Below are 27079 nucleotides of genomic sequence, written 5' to 3' on the forward strand. Positions count from 1 at the left end.
TCAGTAATAAATTCTGAAAGTCCCAGTAAAGATGGAGATTAAGCATGGCTCCATTTACCTTGTTTTCCTTTGTGTTGTGGAGGCTGTATCTCTCTTCTGTTCTCCAGCTGTGTAATAGTTCATGTTTTGGCTGGGCACTTTTCCTCGGTAATAATGTCCAGTACCTTGGCTAAAGCCTTTTCATTGTGGACACTGGGCACGGTTCCTAGAAAGGGGCGTTCTGTGGGAATGCATTACCATTTTGTTAACATTTTATGCTATTTAAAAATACACTTTCATTTGAAGATAACAATTTGCAGCAATTTCAGTGCTTCCCTCTTTATTATATTATTACATCACCAAAAAGTAAAACAAGTCTGCCTTATATTGTGTATGGCAATAAAAGAGCACATACAGTGAGCTGCAGGAAATACCTACAATGTTTCCAAAACATACTTCTATACTATATAATTGTAATAATCTTATATAATTGTATTATGCAGCGACATCACAGATTAGAAAAATCATCAGTGTATTACAGTATATGTAGGTGGTCTGGTCTTTTTTCTTTTTTTTTTTTTTCCTTTTTTTTCTCAAGTGTTGTGGGGGAACTTAAAATTAAATTGAATTAAATTCAAATTAAATTCAAAACCTTTTACCCCTAAGGGCCTTTAGACCCTGTTTGCATTGACAAAGTTTTTCTCATGCATTACAGTGTATTAGTCTAGAGACATTAGCATGTTATTTTCTGCTGATTGTGTTGATAGTATTCAGGATAATTAACATATTGAGTAATGTCTGTTGTGAATTAATTTATGGTTGATTTAGATTAACAGAATGTGATGCAAATGTTTCTTCAGCCTGTAGTGTAATTATGTCATGATAATGAGACTCTCCTAAGCAAGAGACTCATTAGAATGTTTCTGCAATATAACTATAAACATAACTATAATAATGAAATTCATAATTATTAATAAATAACTTTGAAAATATCCATGCAAGTTTTGTTTGCACAAGTCTTAAATTTACATAACCATTTTTGTGACTGACACTTGTATATGTACATATCAATAAAATATAATAAATATATATTATATGTAGGGTACTGTATATATAATTTATTGATATATACATATTGAAGCATAATAATTACATAGAAACTTAGCAGTTAAATATAATCATAGCAGATATATTCAGCATTATAATACAGTACATTTAATATATATTATCTATATACACATATATTCAAGCATAATTAGATAATACTTAGATGTGTGTGTGTGTGTGTGTGTGTGTGTGTGTGTGTGTGTGTGTGTGTGTGTGTGTATATATATATATATATATATATATATATATATATATATATATATATATATATATATATATATATATATATATATATATATATATATATATATATATATATATATATATATATATATACACAATCCCGATTTCAAAAAAGTTGGGATACTGTAGAAAGCCTGCATCTCTGATGGTATGGGGTTGCATGAGTGTGTGTGGCATGGGCAGCTTACACATCTGGAAAGGCACCATCAATGCTGAAAGGTATATCCAAGTTCTAGAACAACATATGCTCCCATCCAGACGTCGTCTCTTTCAGGGAAGACCTTGCATTTTCCAACATGACAATGCCAGACCACATACTGCATCAATTACAACATCATGGCTGCGTAGAAGAAGGATCCGGGTACTGAAATGGCCAGCCTGCAGTCCAGATCTTTCACCCATAGAAAACATTTGGCGCATCATAAAGAGGAAGATGCGACAAAGAAGACCTAAGACAGTTGAGCAACTAGAAGCCTGTATTAGACAAGAATGGGACAACATTCCTATTCCTAAACTTGAGCAACTTGTCTCCTCAGTCCCCAGACGTTTGCAGACTGTTATAAAAAGAAGAGGGGATGCCACACAGTGGTAAACATGGCCTTGTCCCAACTTTTTTGAGATTTGTTGATGCCATGAAATTTAAAATCAACTTATTTTTCCCTTAAAATGATACATTTTCTCAGTTTAAACATTTGATATGTCATCTATGTTGTATTCTGAATAAAATATGGAAATTTGAAACTTCCACTATTCCATTATTCACAATTTGTACAGTGTCCCAACTTTTTTGGAAACGGGTTTGTATATATATATATATATATATATATATATATATATATATATATATATATATATATATATATATATATATATATATATAAATAAATAATATAATAAAATAATATAAATAAAAATCGTCTGGTACTTTGGATCAAGCGGCAGCCAGCGAGAGACGGCAGCATCTTCTGCTCTGACTGCGGACCTGACAGCTCGAGATGAACAAAATGTTACAAATGAGCGGATGCTGCCACCGGCGCCCTCATCTCTTAAATCTGTAGCGTTCCGAGGCAAGATGACGAACAAAAGAGAAACCTCTCTCAGTCATCTATCCAACAACAGGACCTTCTGAATGAAGAGGCAGCGCTCTATTGTTATTGATTGTCAGGGAAGGTGTCCTAGATCCCAATGTGAAACTATGATTCAGGGTCCAACAATGAAAGCACCAGGCTTTTCAATTTTATACCTGCACTAGAGAAAGATCATTTAGAAATGCCCATCTGCGACCTTGCCACAAGATACAGATCCTTTAAAGAGAGAATGTGTCGTACCCAAGTTTGTAGCAGTATATATGGAAATATAAATATTTCATGAACAAATGTCAATGTATTTAATATTTCATTACTAGAATGGCATTACACATTACTTATAAAGCACATATTAATGCCTTATTCTACATCTCTTAAACCTACCAAATACCTAAACTTAACACTACAAAAACTACTTTGCTAACTATTAATAAGTTAATAGTGAATATGTGTTCGCCATTCTAAAGTGTTACCCAGTGAAATGATTTAACACATTCTGCTGTTTGGTGTGGGGGGTATTTGACCCATAATGATGGAGCTGTAGGGGTCCATAAGACTAAATATTGCAAAATAACCTTTCTTTAATTATTTTTTCCTCTTATTACTGCGTCATTTTCCTTTCTCTGCACAAAAGGCGCTTCTCCTGCTGAAAAGGAGTTCGACGCAACACACTCCTACAGTACGTTGTGAGTGACAGGTCTGGATACTGTGATCAACAGAGTGTAGAGAATTGATCTGTTCCTACAAGATCCTGTAAACCTGTTTACAATCCTCTCAGCGCCCTACACATCAAGACTCGCTCCGAAGCCTGTACAACAGCAAAAACAAACAGCCACACCAGAGGATGGAACAGTCCAAGTGATTAAAGTTGAATGTCTTGTGATAGTGATGGGCTTTTTAGGATTCAGAACAGGTTTGCGGTGGAAAGGATGAGGGAGATGAGCAGGTGGGCCACCACACAGAACACAGCTGCTGCGTATAGCGACAGAGAACAGAGCGAAAACACTGAGTGCCACGCTACAGACGTGACTACAGACACGCTTAAGACTCTATCCGGTTGTCTCTTCTTAAAATATTCATTAGGGCTGTTCATTAGGGGTGAAATGAGGTTGGCAATTGACATTTTTTATGTGTCTAGACAGGGTGTCAAAGGTGGCATGAAGATGGCTGTTGTGCTGTTGATTCTCTTCTGATCACGGTTACTCCAGATGTTTCTACTTTACAGAAAGAGTTGTGTCAGTCCACTTTCAGTTGAAGATGGGATGTTGCCCATAAGCTGTTATTTTCGCAAAATGTCATATATATATATATATATATATATATATATATATATATATATATATATATATATATATATATATATATATATATATATATATATATATATATATATATATATATATATATATATATTAGGTTATTATTTTATTTTATTTTATTTTATTTTATTTTATTTTATTTTATTTTATTTTATTTTATTTTATTTATTTTATTTTATTTTACTACTTTACTTTACCCATCAGTGAAATGCAACCAATGCTATAGTATTTTAGTACGTTTATGCTAACATTTTATTTATTGAAACACAAATGTATTATTTTTACAACATATACTATAAAAAAAAAAATAAAAAAAAATCACATTATTTTTATTATTTTATTTTATTTTTATTTTATTTTATTTTATTTTATTTTATTTTATTTTATTTTATTTTATTTTATTTTATTTTATTTTATTTTATTTTATTTTATTTTATTTTATTTTATTTTATTTTATTTTATTTTATTTTATTTTATTTTATTTTATTTTATTTATTTTATTTTACCCATCAATGAAATGCAACCAATACTATAGAATTTTAGTATGTTTATATTAACATATTATTTAATGAAACGCAAATGTATTATTTATACAACATATGCTATAAATAAATATTTAATAAAAATCACATTAAAGTCTCTTTAAGTTTATATGCTTTTTTTAATTTAATTTTATTTTATTTTATTTTATTTTATTTTATTTATTTTATTTTATTTTATTTTATTTTATTTTATTTTATTTTATTTTATTTTATTTTATTTTATTTTATTTTATTTTATTTTATTTTATTTTATTTTATTTTATTTTATTTTATTTTATTTTATTTTATTCAAATGCAACCAATACCATAACATGTTAGTATGTTTATATTCACACAATTACTTATTGAAGTATTATTTTACAACATATGCTACAAACACCTATTTAATAAAAATCACTTTAAGGTCTCATCAAGTTTATATGCATTTTTAAGCATTTTTACATTGCTTCAACAACAATAACTACAGTTATACAGTGACAAGAATAATTTGTGTATCTGTATTTATTCACACAGCAAACTGTTGTAGAGCTCTTATTATTAATAGTCACCTTCTTTTTGGATCATTAGTCAGTAAATCGTCTGTAAACACCGTAAGTGCAGTGGAGGTTACAGACACACAGATGGATCTTTAATTTAACTGAGCTGAGTGTTCGCTAAACTCATAGATCATACAAGTTCCTTTTTTATTCATATACGGTTTTACCTATTTGCATTTGTATCTGTATGTATTCAAAAACTAATTTCACTGTAGCTACCTGTACTGATTCCAGCAAATTAATTTTGTGAAATATTTTCATTGAAAAATATGTTTGAGCCATATGTCTTAAAATTATGTCGTATTTGACAATTTGCTTCTAATGCAAACACATTAACTGAATTTCAATTGTCCAAATAATTCTGGTACCACTGTAATCAAGATTCCTAAACACGTGAGATGCTAAACTGGTTGTGTGTGTCCATTGCCTGGGTTACGGTGCAGAATTTTGTTTATTATTCATAGAGTTATAATACTTAATCATACATTCTGTCATGCTGCATGATTAGAGAAGCCCTGTAGCTGAGCAACCTTTGGGAAATATGAAGAACTGAGAGAGAGAGCTGTGTAATCCATTACAATCCGTTCCTCTTTGGGGAATTAGCCCTCTTATATGACAAACGAATGGCACTTATAAAGGGATTTATTACTGTCACCTTCCCAAAATAATTTTTCCTCCTAATATGTGAATCCAATATGTTTACAAAGCTAATGACAAACTAATTGACAGATCACATATATGAATGGCTGCGTTGATTGGTTGATTATTAGATCGATTTAGGGTTTAGGTACATAGGATTTATTAGGGATCATTTTACCCAGACACATTTCATCACACTGTGCGGCTGAAAGTCCAAATTCCCATTTCAATAAAAAAAGCTATTTTCTGTGATTAAAGACACTAAACTGTCATTTCAGTCCTGGTGCACATAATCACATTCACTCCGGTATCACAGGATTGATTTGTGCTCTCAGAAGTCAAGCTTCATACTCGAAATAGCACATATGCACAAAACAAGTACAAAGACCTCTGTGAATCATGTGCTAGAAGAGGAATCAGCCTGCCGAACTCAAATGACATGTGCCATCACACATTGTTCACTGTAAATACAGGCTTTATTGAAATGGCTTCTGGGGGTGTTGGATACCGAGCCAGCGGTGAAATATGCTCCTGAGTAAAAGCATTGCGAGGTCATTAGCTGCCGCACGAGGTTCATTTATTCTCCAGTGTGCCACGCCGCCTTCCTTCCTCCCTCCCAATCTGATCCTCAAAATGGAGGTTCTGGTCGTGGGCCAAACACGATATTCATGTGGAAATGTGACCGGCGTGCAAGATGTCTCAGTGTGGTGGTCTCTGATTTACATAAGCTCCAGAGTCACTCACAGAGAATTCTTCAGAGTAACCTAATTATTGGCCCTGTACTGAGACAGCAGCATTGACAAAGTGCTCAGCATCCACACAGAAGCACAAACTCAATTATTGGTATTTTACTTATTTTTAGATATTTCAGTATATATAAATATAACACTATATATTTCTATAACTCTTGTTATTTAGACTCCGAACTACACTCTGGATTAAAAACAACCAAATTTGGTTTGTTTTAAATATAGGACAGAACACATGTTGGGTTAATTTTACCCAGCAAATTGGGTTGTTTATTTAACCCAGCATAATGGGTTGATTTATTTTTATTTTTTTACTTCATACATAAATTAATGTTTACGGATTAACTTGAATCCTCTAAACTTTTTTTAAATACTCCACACAACCACTGGTTTGCATGAGATTTACTTTATTTTCAAACATATTTTATAGTATAGCACAGTTTATATAGTGTTTAACAAATAGTAGAAGTAAAAATGAAACATTTAGAAGTAATTCAATTGTAATGGACCAGTCTCTGTTGTCCTGTTTCCACTGTAACGGCGCTGGATCTTGTGACTGAGATGACTCGCGTTCGGCGGGGAACTCCAAGCTTCAGACCGTCGTCCTGCGTTTCTCTCAAAGCCGAAAAATGCTGTGACTGACTCCATAACCTGTCCATGAATAATCCGTGTACAATTCTGAGAACATATTTTAACATCCTAAGTATTTATATTCTGTATCTTTGTGCATGGCATCAGGCATTTCCATCACACGGAAAGGCAGACGCAACACTCGTTTAGGTGACTCACATCACGCCCCTGTGTGCTGCTTTGCAAAAAATTAAACAATATATAGAACAATAATTACTTTTTTTACTTTTTAAAATCTACACAAATCTGTATTTTACCGAAGACATGCACCAATCAGACAGAGCTGCACTGCTCTCTCCTGAAGAGGGCGCAAAAAGCCTGCGATAAATAACTCAACCTTACGTCTAACACAAGAACTACCCAAACACTGGGTTGTTACGTCTGTCCCAGGTTCAGGGTAACACAAAAAACACCCAAACACTGGGTTGTTACGTCTGACCCAGGATCTGGGTAACACAAAAAACACCCAAACACTGGGTTGTTACGTCTGACCCAGGATCTGAGTAACACAAAAACTACCCAAACACTGGGTTATTGAATCTGACCCAGGATCTGGGTAATGCAAAAACCACCCAAACACTGGGTTATTGAATCTGACCCAGGATCTGGGTAACACAAAAACCACCCAAACACTGGGTTGTTACGTCTGACCCAGGATCTGAGTAACACAAAAACTACCCAAACACTGGGTTATTGAATCTGACCCAGGATCTGGGTAACACAAAAAACACCCAAACACTGGGTTGTTACGTCTGACCCAGGATCTGAGTAACACAAAAACTACCCAAACACTGGGTTATGTCATGTCTGACCCAGGATCTGGGTAACACAAAAACTACCCAAACACTGGGTTATTGAATCTGACCCAGGATCTGGGTAACACAAAAACCACCCAAACACTGGGTTATTGAATCTGACCCAGGATCTGGGTAACACAAAAACCACCCAAACACTGGGTTATTGAATCTGACCCAGGATCTGGGTAACACAAAAAACACCCAAACACTGGGTTGTTACGTCTGACCCAGGATCTGAGTAACACAAAAACTACCCAAACACTGGGTTATTGAATCTGACCCAGGATCTGGGTAATGCAAAAACCACCCAAACACTGGGTTATTGAATCTGACCCAGGATCTGGGTAACACAAAAACCACCCAAACACTGGGTTATTGAATCTGACCCAGGATCTGGGTAACACATAAACCACCCAAACACTGGGTTATTGAATCTGACCCAGGATCTGGGTAACACAAAAACCACCCAAACACTGGGTTATTGAATCTGACCCAGGATCTGGGTAACACAAAAAACACCCAAACACTGGGTTGTTGCGTCTGACCCAGGATCTGGGTAATGCAAAAACCACCCAAACACTGGGTTATTGAATCTGACCCAGGATCTAGGTAACACAAAAACTACCCAAATGCTGGGTTATTGAATCTGACCCAGGATCTGGGTAACACAAAAACTACCCAGACACTGGGTTGTTACGTCTGACCCAGGATCTGAGTAACTCAAAAACCACCCAAACATTGGGTTGTTACATCTGACTTTAAAAAAAGAAAGGGAAAAAAAAAAAAGATTTTTTTAGAGTCTATAAACTTCCATCCCAGTACTTCTGTGATAGTTTGAATTATTTTAACAGAAATAATGATATTGTGTGGTTGAAAAGACCATTTGTGAAGTAAATCATATCTATACATGACAACTGCTCTCTCTGGCTCAGATCTGAATGCTCACTGTGATCGTACTTGTCAAAGGTTTAATACAGCTGAATAGTGCATCAGTGCTCCAAGTCAACCACAGAAATAATAAAGAACATGGCAAGCATTCTTCATTCCTGTTCATATCATCGGTATTTTCCAACCCTCCACCCTCACCCCCAACCCCAATACGTTGAGCATGATTGTGCACAAAAATCACCTTGCAGTTTGGACAGTGTAAGGCCCTTCCTACTGTGCTGAGATGGATAAAATATTGCTCCCACAATGCCATGGGGTGAAAAGGCCTTGACTCCATGTAGCGGAGAACAAGGGGAGAGTGCAATACAAAGGGGAGGAGGGAGGGAGGAGTGTAGGGAAGGAGGGCTGCTCTGCCACAGAAGGAGTGCCCGTGGAGAACACTGATTACTTACTTTCAAAACATCAGTTTGATGGAGAGACGCGAGCAGCTTCCCAGCGGCCTCTCATTCGTCTGGGCTACGGCTGCCCGTGATTGATGAGGCGACCGCTGGTGTGAGACCCATGCTGTAGAGCCCGCTTTCATCTCGCTCCCTCTCTCCATTGCTCTGCCATGCTCTTCTCTCTTTTTTCTCTTTCCCTGTCTTGCACCATGGGACTGCAGGTATGCAGGATGTTGATGAAGTTTCAGAAAGAGTAATATGTGTTCATTTCTGTGTGTGGCAGTAGCGATTGCTGTGTTATTTCAACGCAATCTCATGGCAATTCGTACCTATTTTACGATGTGGTGAATTGGTGGCTAATTGGTATGAATCTCGTACGTTTTCGTACGATCTGCTTACACTCCTGTAACGAGTATGTTTAGGGGTGGACCTTTATGCTTACTTTTTACGTAAAAATCATATGTTTTTGTATGGCTTACATCGTACAAATTCATACGAAATCGCCACCTCGTAACAGTTACGTTTTCCCATGAGATCAAGTTGGCTATTTAAAACTTGTTCTCAAACTATTGGTAAACAGTAAAGTGACATTAAGCAATGCTTCATGCAATAATATTTTTGAATACGTTTTTATATAGTATCATTCAAAAGTAAATAATATTAAATCGGTGTTCACAAGACTTCTGTGTATTGGAGGTTGTAGAGTTTTTGCTTCAAAGTGATATAAAAATTATCCTGCCTACTCGTTCATATAAAACAATATATTGATTTACAATATATTGTTTTATATGAACATTTTACAAGACACTTTTTGTCAAGAAACACAATATGCGTGGAGGCATGAATCATCATGAATAATGCTGTGATTCACACCTGAGAAGACAAAAGATTTGCATAATGAGCTGTAATGACCTGCATAATGAGGCCTTTCAGTCAGGTAGGCTATGTTAAAAAAAACCCTCTGTGAACATGTCTCAAGCTCATCATTGTGTATATCAAACATACAGAAAAAACAGCAATACTGTGAAATATTATTACAATTTAAAATAATGGTTTTCTACTATATACTTTAAAATATAATGTATTTCTGTGATGCAAAGTATCTGAACAATTATGTTACTTCTGTGGCATTTCATATAGCCTTTTAGCTTAAAAGCATGCACATTTGGAGAAATATTGATGGATTCTCATGTTTATGTCAATTTTCTATACAGAGAAGTAATATTTATTCAATATTTATCGTTTATCACTATGAGCGCTGGATACTGTGTTTTCAATTCATACTTGCAGTCGGAGGGCGCTCTGTACGCCTTTAGTCCACAAATTAATCTAAAGAGGAACAGGCCATGTGACATTCCAGGAACTAACTGAGGCTTCCAGCGATCACTATAATCATGGCTTTAACCCTCTGGAGTCTGAGGCTGATTTGGGGCCTGGAGAAGTTTTGACATGCTCTGACATTTGTGCTTTTTTCAGTTCTTCATAGACATATTAATGGAAAAAGTGTCATTACACTGTATTCAGCACAAACTAGGCTACAATAATATGTGAGGAACATGTATGTACATGTTTGTGTTTTTGAAGGAATAACATTTATGCGTGGTTATTGAAAAAACAAAAAACTTAAGTCACTGAAATAAGGCCAAATAAAGTATAGTAAATCTGTGTTCACAAGACTTTTGGGTATTGGAGGTTGTAGACTAGAATTTTTGCTTCAGAATTATGTAAAAATTATGCTGCCTACTCCTTCATATAAAACAATATATTCATTTAGTTTTTGTAAGACACTTTTTGCCAAGAAACACAGTATGCGAGGAGGCGTGAATCACCACTGAAAATGGGCCATTCTCACCTGAGAAGACAAAAGAATTGGATAGTAATGAGCTGAAATGACTTGCATATTAATGAGGCATTTCAGTCAGGTAGGCTGTGAAAAAAACCTTCTGTGATGTCTCAAGCTCATTATGATATATGAAACATACAGAAAAATATTATTACAATATAAAGTAATGGTTTTATATTATACTTTAAAATATAATGTATTTCTGTGATGCAAAGAGTCTGAATATAGGCTTTTAGTTTAAAAGCATGCACATTTGGAGAAATATTGGATTCTCATATGCTTATGTCAATTTTCTATACAGAGGAGTTATTTTTATTTAATATTCACTGTCATTACTATGAGCGCTGGTGTTTTCAATTCATCCTTGAAGTCGGAGGGCGCTCTGTGCATTTTTAGTCCACAAATTCATCTAAAAGAAGAAGAGGCTATTCCATGAATGGAGTTTCCAATTCATACAGCAGCAGGAGGGCACTAAAGAAACAAAAACTCATCTAAAATTCATCCATAGAAGAAACGTAAACAGGAACTAACTGTATGTCTTCTAGAGATCGCTAACCATGACTTTTACATCCAGATAAACACTTTTCAAGACAATAAATACACGATTGAGATGATGAATGCATGTATTGCCTCTAAATTTGCGTCTGAATAGCGCTGGCTCCGTGGGCGTGGCCGCATTAGCGGATAATGAGCTGAATCACAGTCTTCTGACATGGCTCTCTTTTCATACAGATTACATAAACACAGAAGGTTTGTTTTCGATTTGACTTACATGATTTAAAACCTGACATCTTAACGTTTTTTAGACATAAGTTTAATTTTTCTGTGATTAGTATTCACTAAGTTACAGTTCATTTTCTGAGAATTATCAGATTGGATTTCGTTCAGAGGGAGAGGAGAGATCACGCATCATGTTAGTTTTCTTTATTTTACAAAAAGCACAACATTTTGTTTTTACTTTGAGTGTATATAAATAAAAGAAGACATTCTATAGTTTCAATTGATATATTACTTATGTCTCTATGACAAAAAATGACGGAGTATTTGAAGTCTGTTTTGCTGCAATGTGAAAAAAAAACTGCAAAACGCGCCGGCGCGTTTTTAGACCTCAGAGTGTTAACAATCATGCGTCACCATGGCAATGCTTTGGCGATGCAGCGTCTCGTTCCACTCTCAGGGAACCATGGTTACATGAGTAACCTGAGACGTTTTCTATCTATTAATTTTTTAGCATAACTACTTGAGTCTTCAGTGTCACATGATCCTTCAGAAATCATTCTAATATGCTGATTTGCTGCTCGAGAAAAACATTTCTGATTATTAGCAATGTTGAAAATAGTTGTGCAGCTTCAAATTTTTGTGGAAACTGGTCTATTTTTTTATATTTTTTATTTATATATTATATTTATATTATATATATTATATTATATTATATATATATTATATTTATATTTTATTTATATATTTTTTTGTATTCTTCAATGAATAGAAAGATTTATTTGAAATCTAAATATTTTTTAACATTTACTGTCACTTTTTATCAATGTAATCCATCCTTGTTGAATAAATGTCTTAATTTCTTTCAAAATATAGATAGATAGATAGATAGATAGATAGATAGATAGATAGATAGATAGATAGATAGATAGATAGATAGATAGATAGATAGATAGATAGATAGATAGATAGATAGATAGATAGATAGATAGATAGATAGATAGATAGATAGATAGATACATAGGGTGAAGCTCTCATCCAATTTTAAACCATTTATCAATGGTTTTTGTAAGTTGTGTGTGTGTGCACCAAAAAGAAGAGGGTCTCTATGTTAGTGCTGCCACCTGTCTTAATTAGCATCTAGGCAATTAAGACAGATTCCTTGATTAAGGAACAAGCTAACGGCTGTCATTTGCTAATAATGAATCTCTCCTAATTTTGCACAGAACCACTGAGAGCTATTGATCTGAGAAAGGGATGTGACTCGCATGGCAAAAGCTTAAAAGCTCGCCAAGTCCATTATGGTCAATGACGATACGCTCTTATTTTTTCTTGCCTAGTGAGAAGGCTTTCTCCCTTTTGTCTCAATCCCCCTTTTTGAAGTGTTTTTTTAGAGAAGTCAATGTGTTTTGAAGCCACATTTCAGTGTCTGGTGTCTGAGCATGCTCTGTAGCTCCTTGTGTCTTTTGCTGCCTTTATTGATTTCACTGGGTCATTCACATCATTCAAATGCATCTCAGCTTTAAACCACTTCTAAAATCTCACACACCCACACTACATTAGATCTGCTATATAATCTTTTTCTATTTGTGGCACAAGTTGGGGTGTAATTTTGTCCAATTTAGTGTTTATCTGCTGTACCTTTCCTTGCTGGGTGTCTGAGGCAAGTTTAAAATTGTTTCTGTTAGTATTAGATTTGTAATGTAATTTCCTAACCAGGGTAAGCAATATTTCTGTCTACACTGAAAGCAAAAAAAGGTACAAAAGCTGTTACTTGCATGGTATCCTTTCAAAAATACAATTTAGATACAAATATGTACCTTTAAGATACTATTATGCTCCGTTTAGGGTTAAATAAGGTACAACCTTTTGAAAGTTTGACCAACCTTTTGTCAGTTTTTTTATTTATTTTTTTTCCCCCTGAGATTGAACAAAATCACAGGCAATTATGAATTGCCGTTATCCTCCCTATCTAGTACATTGACTGACAGTTATCTCACATTGAGGACCTTTCTGAATGCACAGATAGAGAAAGTTCCTTGTAGTGTATTGTGAATGCAGCCTCTACCTCTTTCTCCTCTTATTAAACCTTTATCTTGCTCTTTTCTGACTTTTTCGTGTTTTTTGGTACATCTTGTCCACTCCCACACATCTCAAACTCTCTCACTTATTCATTTCCTATTGCCATTCTGCTGGCATTGGCAGGGTGTCTGGATCCTCTAATAAGAAGTGAAATGTCTTAAATTCATCATAAATATCCCATATAATCAGGGCTTGACATTAACCCCCACCAAATGCAGTGGATTTCAGCAGTGGCATATAACGCAGTCATTTCAACTAGCCAATTTGGTGGGTCGAATTTTATAGGCCTTTTAAAATGGCATCTGAAATAAACTAATAAACTAATTATAAACATAATGATGAATATTGTTGCTGTAGGGCTTGAATTTTGGCATGGGATTGCACGTAATGCGCATAATTTTACTCAGTCTCTGAGATTTTGTGCTCACACCCAAAGTTTACATACATAAAGCCGCCTCTCAGTAATAAATTGATTTTTTTTTTTTTTTTTTTTTTTTTTTTTTTCTGCTTATTGCACTTAAACAGTCAAATACACACAAAACAATGTCAGAATGTCAGTCTTGGTCAGTATTCACGTAAACACAGTCAGTTATTTTTTAAACAGTTGAGAAAGTAAACGCATATGTAACAGTATAATGGATCTGTGTGTCAGGTCTTAAAGTGACAGCAGCCTAAAATATCTGCTGCCAAATTATGAGATAATATTAAAAATATCTATATGGCAGTTTTTCCCCATGGTATCGATGTCAAAATTGTGGCTAGTGAAAATGCTGAGTGGCTAGTAACTTTGGAAAAACCACTAGCCACAGTGGCTCATGAGCAAAAAAGTTTCAAGCCCTGGATATAACAGAAAAAAAAGTCTTATTTTTGTTAGCAAAGACCTTAATTTTAGTCTCTCTTTAAACCATGCTTATTCTATGTATTGTCATATGGCAGAAATACAGATAGTCGGTTCATTTAAAATTCAATAACTGGACTTAGTCGAGCTGTATATATACATACATACATATTTATCAGTTCTCTTTAACCTGAGGACAAATGTTTTTAAAAGGATTGTGTGACCTGTTAAATTCAGCATGCACCACATATACAGATTCTTACACAATATCTTTAATATGGCCAAAATAAAACAGGTGATTATCTCCAAGCAGACCTTTCATGTGCCTGTCTTGATCTCAAGAAATAATTGTTTCAAGAAAACATGAAATATGTTAATGTTATTATATTTAAATACATCTGAAGAGTCATTTAAAGGAAAAAATCTAAGCCATTTCCAGCCCTACATATTGTTAACATTCTTCCAAGAAAATATAACTGACATTAACTGTCATTAAATACAGTATAGACTATTGCAACAGTTGTTGTTTGGTCCGAAATTATTTAATAACTAACTATGAACTACAATATCTATCTATTGACTGAAAAAGCAATACGTTCTGCAACAATAATTTTTCTTTATCGTAGAATAAAATGTACACATTTTGAGCAATATTTACCAGCTCATTCTCTTACTTATAAACCATTTCACAATTCCATGTGGATTAACCGCAACCACATGGTAGGATTTGCTCATTCCACTCTTTGCTCATCCATGTGTTTGATAACCTCTCCTTCTTTTTCCTGACCTTGTCTTCTGATGTGTTTTAACAAACATCTGCACACACATCCACACACACACACACAGAGCAGACACCATGGAATGAGCTATGCTGATTAAATTACATTTATCCACGTGAGAGGGTTTATTGGCTTGCATGGAGATTTATTCAGGGCGAGAATAGGTGGTGTGGAGGAATCTGAGTTCTGCTGTTGTGCTTGGGTTCGAACACAAATTATGTTACTGCAAAATTTACACTTAATTAAATTAAACTGTCAGGCAATTACAAATGTGGAAACATGTGCTATTAAGGAGTGCAACTCACAGCCGGGATGATCACATCAAGAAGCTAAAATTCGGTGCACTAAAATTCACTTTACAATTAAAGAACTATGTAGTATTTCTGTTCAGAAGTGAGCTAATATACAACACTACATTCGGCCATGTATTTCGGTGAGTGCTAAAAATGTGTGTTACGTAGTCATCTAAAGACACATCTGAGGGACATACATTATGTCCCATGGCACCTATAAGTTGTAGCTGACACTTTTTCAGTACTTTCAAAGTAGCAACAGAGGGCTCACCTGCAAGGGCGTGGGTGGGTCGTCTTTTTAATTAGTTTGCATGATTGCATGAAGTATAAACAAGTTTTTGTGACCTGCTCCATCATTTTGAGTCATTTTGACCCTCAAACACATTTTGCATTTTTGAGCACTGAATAAAAACATTAAAAGCATTCTAATGATATAATTGTTTTTGTTTTTTTTGTTTGTTTGTTTGTTTGTTTTTTTTAGTGCATGGACTCTAAAGTACGGAAGAGGATTAGGGCCAAGCAATAATAAAAAATAAAACCATCTCGAGATTAAAGTTGTTAAATTACGAGAAAAAAACTTGTTAAATTTTGAGATAAAAAGTTGAGATAAAATGTTGAGAATAAACTCGTTAAATTACAAGAAAAAACTCGTTAAATTTCGACAAAAAAGTCGCGATAAAATGTTGAGAATAAAGTCAATAAATAAAGTTGTTAAATTATGAGAACAAATTCGTAATTTAACAAATTTGTTCTCGTAATTTAACGACTTTTTTCTCATAATTTAATGACTTTATTCTCAACATTTTATCTCAACTTTTTTCTTGAAATTTAACGAAATTTTTCTCATCATTTAACGAATTTGTTCTTGTAATTTAACGACTTTTTTCTTGTAATTTAATGACTTTATTCTCGTAATTTAATGACTTTATTCTCAACATTTTATCTCGACTTTTTTCTCGAAATTTAACAACTTTAATCTCGAGATGGTTTTATTTTTTATTATAGCTTGGCCCTAATCCTCTTCCGTACTAAAGATAAAAAAAAAATAAAAAAATGTAAGATATTTTTTGACATACATAACTAGGATTTTTTATTATTATTGTTAGTAGTAGGTTACCGTAATATAGTGCATATATTTAATAATTTATTTCCTCCATTTGTTAGTGATATGGGTAAATGTAATGTCAGGTAATATGTTGATACACAATGAAACATTTCAGTAAGTTACACTGTATCTCTCAACATACATTACATTAATGAATGTTTTAATGTTACGCAACAGGTAGCAGTAGAAATGATCAATTGCTAAATGGCTAAATCTGGCACATTTACATAAGAGACTTGTTTCTTGTGTTAATTAATGTGCATTGTCCTTTTTTAAAAATAAATAAATAAAATAAATAAATAAATAAATCAATTCAGTCACACTCTGAGTTTGTGTTTGAACTGAGGTTCTACAGTGAAACAGACTTTGTTTGATCAAAAATAACACTGTATTTTGGTGCATTAGGACTCATTTTGATCGAGCGAATTACATGATTGGGTGGGTCTGTAGAGTCTGTTCACTGGTATTCGTCATGCTTAGATTGAATAAAAGAAGTACAATGTGTCTTTCCTTAAAGTCAAAGCACATATGCTGTGTTAAACTCTTAAGAAGAGAGTGGACTACTTTGTGAGTATATAGTTTATTGGAAGAAAGGGGGATAAAACTAAAACTTTTTAATGTTATGCTTTTAAAATTTAAGGGGCATTTGGCATACTTCATTTCTTAAATTAAAGTATGCTCATAAAACAGAAGAACCTAAATGGTTTTGACTCATATTTAATTTATAGTCTTTATAGTAACAGATGTTTAATTTATGGGACTCCATTTCAGATTTAAATTTAAACTCACCGAGACGTGTAAAGTCATGGACACGGAAAGGTTTATTTGTGCAAGTACTGTTGTTTTGTGATTGTGCTACTGCTTGACACGAATGGGGACAAACATAGTCTTGCAAGTAAGTATTGAATGCATATTTCAAAGACATTACTAGGTTGTCAGAAAAAAACAGTTGTCCCTTTGGGAGGCTGTTGGAGCTCTGTGAAATCTCATATAGTTTGTTTTGTTTATGTGAAACCATGCAAAAGATGCCTGTGACTATGCCACAAATGTAAGGTTTTAAATATCTAAATATTGTATTTAAAGGCCACAGGCCTATAAAAAAACACTTAACATACAAAACTAAGTATATTTTACACTAATATGATTTACAGTACAAATGTCAAGGTATTGTTTACCTGTGTAATTTGTATGTTAAATTTGCGCTGTTTTGGTCGACATCCGAATCTGTTGAGTGAACATTTGAAAGAATCGTTCATAATGCTCAATAAAATGTCGCCACCTACTGTCGTAATGAGGTAACTTGCGAGTTTTTTTTTTTTTTTTTGGGTGTACTGAATCAAAATATTCAGTCAGTAGTCAGTAGGATGAATTAAATTCCTTCTGCTATCTAAGGTTCTTCTGGTACATGTAGTCATTTGGAAATCGAGGTAATGGACACAGACAATTTCTATAAATGGAATCTGACCCAAACTTACCTTTGAAGTTAACTCCCAATTCCCAGTGCACAAACCTTGGCTTGTCTTTTTTTTTTAAATAGGCCTATCAACCTTTTCCTTACTGGGTGGATTCCGGTTTGGGGGAGTCCCATTCAAAAAGACTAAAACAAATAATTTCAAATCATAAGGTTGTGCTAATTATAATAATAATTTGACTGAATGGCCCGTAAAATGTCCTTCATGTTCTCATGTTCATACCTCAGGAGAATAACGTAATGCTTGGTATTTTAATCTGATGATAAGAATATCTATGGCAAGAAATCTTTTCTTTATATTTCGCTCCAACAGTATGAAAAAGGACAACACATACTGCACATATGTGGTCTGCTCTCCTGACATATCCCATTAATAATACACTGGAATGCTCTTATCTCCCCAGATCCTCACGCCTCTTTCTAGGCTTGTTTTCACATGGATGCTTTAAATGTAGTCATCTCACCTTTTCCATTTTTAATCTCTATATGCAGTGTTTGGAATGTTTCTAAAGCAGGTAAATATGATATTTATTGTCTGTCACAATGACAGAAATCATATTTAACAAATCCGTAATATTGCTGCAGAAATAATCGGGAGTTATTTGTGTTTTTGAGTTATTATAAATGTTTGTAAATGTAAATGTTTGTGAGTAGAATAATGTCATCTTTTTTTTTTTTTTTTAATGCTAATTATGTTCATAGAGTGAACCTTTCGCTGATTGTTTACAGTTTAACGAAAGTTACTCCCATAATTCGCAAAAAGCATCACGAGGGGCATATAGGAAAAAGGTGGATATGTGAAGAAAAACCATGCTGCAAATAAAATAAAACTTAAAATATAGTAAGTAATAATAAAAAAAAAAAAATGCTGTAATGAAGAAATATTATTTCAAACATGATTTTATTAGAAACATAAGTCATAAGTTGCACGGGTATATTTGTAGCAATAGCCAACTATACATTTATTGTATGGGTCAAAATTATCGATTTTTCTTTTATGCCAAAAATCATTAGGATATTAAGTAAAGATCATGTTCAATTAAGACATTTTGTAAATTTCCTACCATAAATATATCAAAAATGTATTTTTGTGAGTAGATATGCATTGCTAAGGACTTCATTTGGACAACTTTAAAGGTTATTTTCTCAATATTTTGATTTTTTTTGTTTTTTTTTTGTTTTTGTTTTTTTGCACCCCCAGTTTCCAGATTTTCAAATAGTTGTATCTCGGCCAAATATTGTCCTATCATAACACTGAAAGCTTATTTATTCAGCTTTCAGATGATTTAAAAAAAAAAAAAAAAAAAAGACCCTTATGACTGGTATAATTAATTTTTAAATAATTAATTTTTATAATAAAAATAATACATTTTTATAAAAAAAAAAAAAAATTAAATAAAAAAAATTAAAAAATGCATGTTACATAATTTTGCGAGTAATGTTGTGCTCACTGAGTGAATTTGTCATTGAATCAACTAATTCTCTCAGAAATGAAGCAATTGAATTCTTTATAAATGAGTCATTGAATCATTCATCTGATTCATTCAAACACTGATTCATTCAGGGTCAAACAACGTTACTGTGTGTTGATCGAAGACACCGAGGTTGTTTGACTCCGTTTGGATATATATTCATGTTCGGACCAAAAACAGACAAAGTAACTGAAAAAAGCTGTCTCTGTAATGTAAGTTAACCAATATTAACGTATTGTTGGTTAAACTGCTGTTCACACTGTGAACGGGAAAACTTTACAAACAGTCGTTATTTTTTTACAGTTCTGTGTGGTGACAGTAGTCGGGCAGAGATTACACACTTTACCTATGAGTTTAACCAATAGAACCTATACAGAGTGTGTGTGTTTGTGTGTGTGGGAGGGAAAGAGAGAGAGAGACAGAGACGGAAAGATAACAGTAATGATATGGCTCCGCTCCAGCCTGTGAAGGCCATTAAAGTGTGATTCATGTGGCCATGTCCTTTAATGACATCTCCAGTTAGTCATCAATAAAGTGAGACAGATGTAGGATGAAGATGGAGCATTTTGATGGGTGGAGGGTTGGGGTTAGAATGACCTCTGTCCTCTGTTGCAGCGCCACGCTGATTCACGACACACTGCACGCGTGCACACACACACACACAACAATGTTTTTTACTTGTCAACATTTTCAGTATGTGTGCACCGCCCCTCAAAAGTGTCCAGGGAGCATGCTGGCCGTATCTGGCCCGGCGTGCGCTCCATGAGTAATGGTGGACTAAGTGTTAAGGTGCTTGTACTCTGTTAAATGTCCCCAGTGCCATGCCTCAAAATGTCAAAGTATTAGATCACTGACCTTGGTAGTATATTACGAGCTTTCAGAAAGTTTTATACTTCAGAAGATAAAATATTGACTATCCAAACATCCACTTTTACGGCCTAAACAGACAGATCATTTAAACTCATTTTGACAGTGCTATCTGTCATTGTTCATCTACAAAACGTGAGTTTAGACAGATGCCACGTTCTTATAAATGTTTTTTTTGTTGTTGTCGCTTTTAACGGGAGACATTCCTTAACAAATGTAAAGAGCTTTCCTTCATGTTTTTACAGGCTATCCGGAATGAATGTTCCATCTCCTATTGTTAGCAACAAGAACTGGCTGAGGTTACACTTTGTTACTGACAGCAACCATCGATACAAAGGCTTCAGCGCCCATTATCAAGGTAAGCTGCTCGCTTTGTCATTGCAAGTGCATGGTTTCCATCTTGCTCCTATGAACACTGTAGTGAAAGTCTATTAGATTGTCGTCTCTGGATAATTAATTATATGATTAATTATCTTTGATTTGAGTTATTTTTGTTGCATTAAAGTTGCAAATCAAAAAATGAGTATTGAAATTCTGAGATATTAATTATCATTTTGTTCCAGATGTCTAATTAAGTTAAGCATGAGAAATATATTTCAAAACTGTATTGATTGTCATTGACTTCAGCTCACCCGGCTATTTTTGCAATAACTTTCAACATTCAGACTCAGAAAAGTGTTGTTTTTGTTGCCAATGCTTGAATGCCTCTTTCCTTTTTTATTTTTTTTCCCTGTTGATTTGTTTTGTTTTGTGCCGTTTCTCCAAACTAACTCATATTTCAACAACAAATCACATTTTGTCTTTTTTGAAAGTAGCTATCTTTTGCTTCTCTCATAAAAGCTCAAATGTAATAAAATGGTGGGGGTGGAAAGAAAGAACGGCGAAAAGCGAGCCGCTTTTAAGTTTATGCTTTGACAGGTCATCCATAGCCATAATTTTCTCATGTGCTTGGCTGCGTACTGTGTTTGTGAACTACTTACACACATTTACCATAAACCTGATTCCAATGTCCACACAACCATTCACAGCTCGAGTTGTTCTGTAAAGGTCTGGAGTGAAATATGAAATTGTTTGCCAACCCTTACATATCTGTGCTATTATCTTACTGAAGTGTTGGATTTTATATGGAAATTCATATACATGCTAAAGTCTTTTAGATCTTTCAGATAATTTTTGTGAGTCTTAAGTTGAAAAATATCTCATTTACATGATTCTACAACTTAAATTACATCATAGACCAGATATGCAAGTTGTTTAATCGACCTGTTGGTATGAGCATCTCTTTCCAGGTCAGAGTGAAATGCTTTGCGTGACTTGAGAGATTTTTGTGAGGTCAGTCTGCTTCTATGTCCATTCCTCTAAATAGACATGCAATCATCTTGGATAACTGAAAATGTGAGCAGACGTTTGGCTATAGGATTGGATTTGTTTGATTTGTGCAAGATCCAAGAGTGCTGATTAGAAGCTTGCTGCATTGAATTGAGCTGGCATGTTTTTTGACTGTGAAATAGCAGGTACTCGCTGCATCGCCAGGACAAGTGACGGGTTCAAAAAGCAACATCTGCACTGCGCTTCAGGACACAGCCTGGCAAAATCCAATTTAGGCCACTGATTCATCTGAAAGAGATGCCATCAGAATGGAAGCCCATTCCATTTCGGCCCTCTCCACTCTTATTCACATTAACCAGCTGTTGCTGGTTCAAGATGCCAGTTGATGGCAACGCTCATCTGCAGAAAATAAAGCTGCTATTGGCTGGGCTGTTTGGCTTCAATATACACAGACTTTCCAGGTCTCCATCTGAGAAACTCGGCAACCAGTCTAGGAGCTTGTTGCCAGTGAACCAGTAAAAAAATGGTGGATGACGTGTTTAATTATAGTTTTAATGTGACTCCCTACAGCTATCCACCTTATTTGAAGGTATTTCCTGTGAATGACTTCTGATTCATTAGCTGCTATAGGTAGAAGTAGAAGATTAATATCAAAGTGTAGTAAACTGTAAAACCATTTGCGCTACAAACCAGTGTTTATAATTACTACAATACATTAAAATAATATAATAGGAAAAATACCAGTTTGCAATATAAAGCAGCATAACAAGCTGTTTTGTACATCTAAAAATAACTGGAAGCGGTTGACGCCAGAATTTACAAATGGTGGATGCTCCACAAATTACTGTAGTAATTGTTTCTGTTATTGGCACAAAGGATTTCTGATACAACATTCAGCATACTTTTCAATTTTTAATTGTTTTATCTAAAGGGTCGTAGAAATGAGAATAGTGCATATAGTTTTAAGAGAACAGTACAACGATAAAGTAAAAGTTTAAAGGGTTAGTTCACCCAAAAAATTAAAATTCTGTCATTAATTACTCACCCTCATGTCGTTCCACACCCGTAAGACCTTCATTCATCTTCGGAATACAAATTAAGATATTTTTGATGAAATCCGAGCGCTATAGACAGCAATATAACCACCATTTTCAAGGTCCAGAAAGGTACTAAAGACATATTTAAAACAGCTGACATGACTGCAGTGGTTTAACCTTAATGTTATGAAGTGAGAAGAATACATTTTATGCGCAAAAACAAAACAAAAATAGTGTAGAGAGTTAGTAGGGATGTACCGATAAAAGCACTTATTTTCGCTATCAGTCATCAGCCAGTTGTTTAACAACAGCCGTTTTTACATTTTGACACTCTTAAACATGACAGATCACTGTAAATCCTTAGTTCAAGCGGCACGATTCATTTGAGTCAGCTCTTCCTTTTTTATTACAAGTTACAGCATGAAAAAACGAGCATGAACATCAGATAGGTATGTTGAAAGGTACAGCACAACTTACTGAAATGTATCATGTAATCACTCAACTTCACAGCTTGTGAACAATATTTCACTTAATGTTGCATTTACAGACATTTTTCCAGTGTTCACAGTTTGTTAGTTTGCTATAAAAAAGGAGAGGAGCTTACAGTATGTATGTTTGAATATGTTTTGAAAATTTGTCATGAAGACAAGTGTCACATAAGGTGAACGCTACCTTATGTGCAACTGAATTGTATATAAACATTTCAGTTTTTATTTGAGAGTAATTATTATATCTGAAAATAAATAGCAGTTGTATATAATAGTTTAGACTCTGTTTTTTGTTTGTTTTTTAACTCTAATTTTATATTAATGTACCAAATGATAGGGTTCCCTGTATAATTTACAGCATTAGTTGAGAGAGATTTCAGTCAAACTATTGGTATCGGCAGATATTGTTCTGAATAATAATATCGGCGGATAAATTTAGCATCTCTGTTAGTTAGTCACAAGTTTTCTGAAGATTGCGAATGGATTTCTCTTTTCAAGTGACCGTGAGTTTGAAGTTTTTGAAAGTGACCTTGTACCGCACTGTGATGGCTCCACCAGGCATTGTTGATTCACTGACCGCAGGGAATGAGAGGGAATGTAAATCCTTTATGTTAGAATCAGAGCCTTGATTATTTGATGTGAGCGGCTACAGGCAGCCAGTGGAAAGAGTATGACTCGGCTCTTCTTCAGCTGATTGAAGTCCAGACATGCTGCTGTTTTCTGGATAACCCGTAAAGGCTTGGTGGTGCTAGCTGGAAGGCCTGCCAGTAAAGCTGGCTAGTAAAGGTCTCACATTAGTAAGATTTATTCATATTCTCAGTAAGGCACAACAGCTCTGACCATGAGCTAAACTGATGAAAATATTATATGAAATAATGAGTCAGAGTACAGTAACTTAGCAAAATTGGAGTGAGCGAGAGGTCTGTAGTTCTCCTAAAATTCAGGATAAATGCAGACTTTATAAAAATGGAAAGACACCCAATTCCTTCTGAGCAAAGAACAAAAAACCTGCGAGTATATGGGGGCATTGAATCACGTTATTTGTGCACAAGTGCAAGCACTTGTAATAAGTTGCTGGCTGCAGTTCACTTAATGGCCACCGGTGTCGCTAATAACAAGGGTTTCAGAATTCTACACAGCCATTTTTTTGGCAACCTGCTGCTGATACTCAGAGATCAGCAGCTTGTTTCTGTGTGTCAAGAAAGCAAGTGCACCTTGCAAGAATGAAATGCCTTATTGTGTTAAGAAAAGACATCATTCAACCCCCAAAGCAACTAAATAAACACAGTAGTTTGCATGTACAGATGGTAGTGGTGTCAAATTCGCAAAGCAAACTTCTCCTTCAAGCCCAAGTCATTTAGAGGTGAGCATGATAATGAAGAATAATCGAAGATACATCATGTAAACTAGGGCAAAGAGTTTGGCAAAGGGCCAAGGGAGCTAGCTTTCATACGAATTGCAAATGTGCGAACGGAGTTCTTCTACCAAACTTAGTCTTGTAGCTTTTTGATGACACAGCAAGCACTTTGCAACACTTTTTGCTCACTGTTCAGAGTAGGTCAGGTAGAAATAGAACTTAAAATCCGTATGTGGCCACAGGTCCTCTGTCATGCCTTCCCTGGAGTGGATGCCACATCTAATAATGTCCTCCTTTGATGGGCACTCCTGTCTCCGTCCTTTTAAACTGGGAGCATGTTCGTACTGGATTCACAATTCGCCTGGGGGGCGTAATTATTTGGCTGGACTCCACCAAGTCCCTGTCAGACACGATTCCTCAAGAATTTCCTTAACGTAATGCCGTTAGTGCTACAGAAACTCAAGCAAACAGTCTGTAATAATGAAGACAATGCTCCACAACACTGCCTGCTCTGCTTAAGTTGGCCGTTTTAAATGTCCTCTAAATGTCAAACAAGCGTATTATGCTGTGCTTGTTTGAACAATGTGGCCTTTGAATTGAATTATTAGAAATGTGAAATTAATCTAATGTGGATATTAAAGTTGTTGATATTTCTCATCAGTGTAACAACATGATAAAACTTTCACATTATTAGTATTTCATAAACTGATAGCGAAGTGTCTCGGTAGGTCTTGATAGAACATAGTTATATACAAAACAATAGAATTCAGACTTAAACTCTGGATTCACTGTGTTTTTGGATCTGTGCCTGGATATTAAACTTTATGCAAAAAAATAAATAAATAAATAATATGTATAAACCTCATGAATTGTTGTTTAATGTATTCTTAAAACCAAAAATGTAAATGGGATAAAAATAAACTTAATTCAAACACTATGTTTATTACAGTTAGGGGTGTGTCCACTCATGAGTGCCTGTGTTGCATAGCATGCTAATGAATTTTGGGGGAGGAGCTATAAAGATAGGGGTGTGGATTTTTTAGGTAGTGGTGTTTTTGTTTTGGTGATTTCAAATATAATCAGTGTTTCTCTGAAATCACTTACTGCACCTTTAAAAGGTTAGTTCACCCAAAAGTTAAAATAATGTCATTTATTACTCACCCTCATGAAATCCGATGGCTCAGTGAGGCCTCTGCCAGCAGTGTCACCAAAAGGTACTCAAAACATAATCTTTTGTTTCAAATCAGTGATTCGGTTCGTGTATCAAACTGCTGAAATCATGCGACTTTGGCGCTCCAAACAACTGATTTGAAACCAAAGATTTGTAAAGCTTCGAAGCAGTGTTTTGAAATCGCCCATCACTAGATATTGTTGGAAAGTGGTTATTTTATTTATTTATTTATTTTTTGGTGCACAAAAAGTATTCGCATTTCTTTATAATATTAAGGTAGAACCACTGTAGTCACATGAACTGTTTTAAATATGTTTTGAGTACCTTTCTGGATCTTGAGATGTTCGGTGAAATTGCAGGCACTGAGCCATCGGATTTCATCATAAATATCTTAATTTGTGTTCTAAAGATGAATGAATGTGTTACAGGTGTAGAACGACATGAGGGTGAGTAATTAATGACAGAATTTTCATTTTTGGGTGAACTAACCCTTTAAGGTGGAGATTCCATTCAAACTGTTTGGTAGGTAATTCAATTTCATAATTCAGTTCAAATGATTGTGAGTTTTAGGAGGATTTTTCATTTCATTTTCTTTTCTTTTTTTTTTTTGCAAACATAGTACTTAAACTTTCAAATATTCTATTGACTTTTGTTAATAATATGCTTAGAACCAATTTTGTTTGATGTTGCAAACTGGCATTTGTTATCATATCATTCTTCTGTATTTAACTATACAACACAGTAAGTCTTGCACATTCACACATTCACAGGAAATACTTACTGAAAAAATAAAGTGGAAACAACCAAATGGCAGTATAAGTATTTTTAGAGCTGAATTTTCCTTTTACTTCTGCTCTAAAATGGGTGAATGGTGAAGTGGAAAGAAAATGCCCCGAAATCAGTCATTTTATATCTAGTTATTTTGGTTACAAGGACTTTGCAATCTAACCAGGCTAAATAAGCATGAAGAGACTCTCTAAACAGAATAATTTAGAAAAATAGCTGCAAATCAGATGATATGAATGATTTTAAAGAGGGAAAATAAAAACATGCTTTGACTGTTGAGTGATTTGATAATTTATATGTATACCATAATCATTTAATGCACACCTAGCCATGGATTATCTCTTACATAATTCAATGGATAGGGCGATGCTTGATATGGTTATCATATAAAGTGCAAATATTTTCTTTACCGGTCGGCTGTGCTTATTAATGTTTACTCATATATAAGCAACCTAAGGGCACACAGAAGGGTTTTTTTTTTTTGTTTTGT

At 34.5% G+C, this 27079-nt stretch overlaps 1 protein-coding gene across 1 annotated transcript in view; it reads left to right on the plus strand.

Moving 5' to 3' along the window:
• csmd3b (CUB and Sushi multiple domains 3b) overlaps nucleotides 1-27079 on the plus strand; it is a 514670-nt gene that overhangs the window by 223405 nt on the left and 264186 nt on the right. The window contains exon 6 of the mRNA XM_067361816.1: nucleotides 20667-20779. Coding sequence (XP_067217917.1) covers nucleotides 20667-20779 — 113 coding nt within the window. The remainder of the gene's footprint in view (nucleotides 1-20666; nucleotides 20780-27079) is intronic.

This window comes from Chanodichthys erythropterus, chromosome 15 (genome assembly GCF_024489055.1).
Source record: "Chanodichthys erythropterus isolate Z2021 chromosome 15, ASM2448905v1, whole genome shotgun sequence".
NCBI lineage: Eukaryota > Metazoa > Chordata > Actinopteri > Cypriniformes > Xenocyprididae > Chanodichthys > Chanodichthys erythropterus.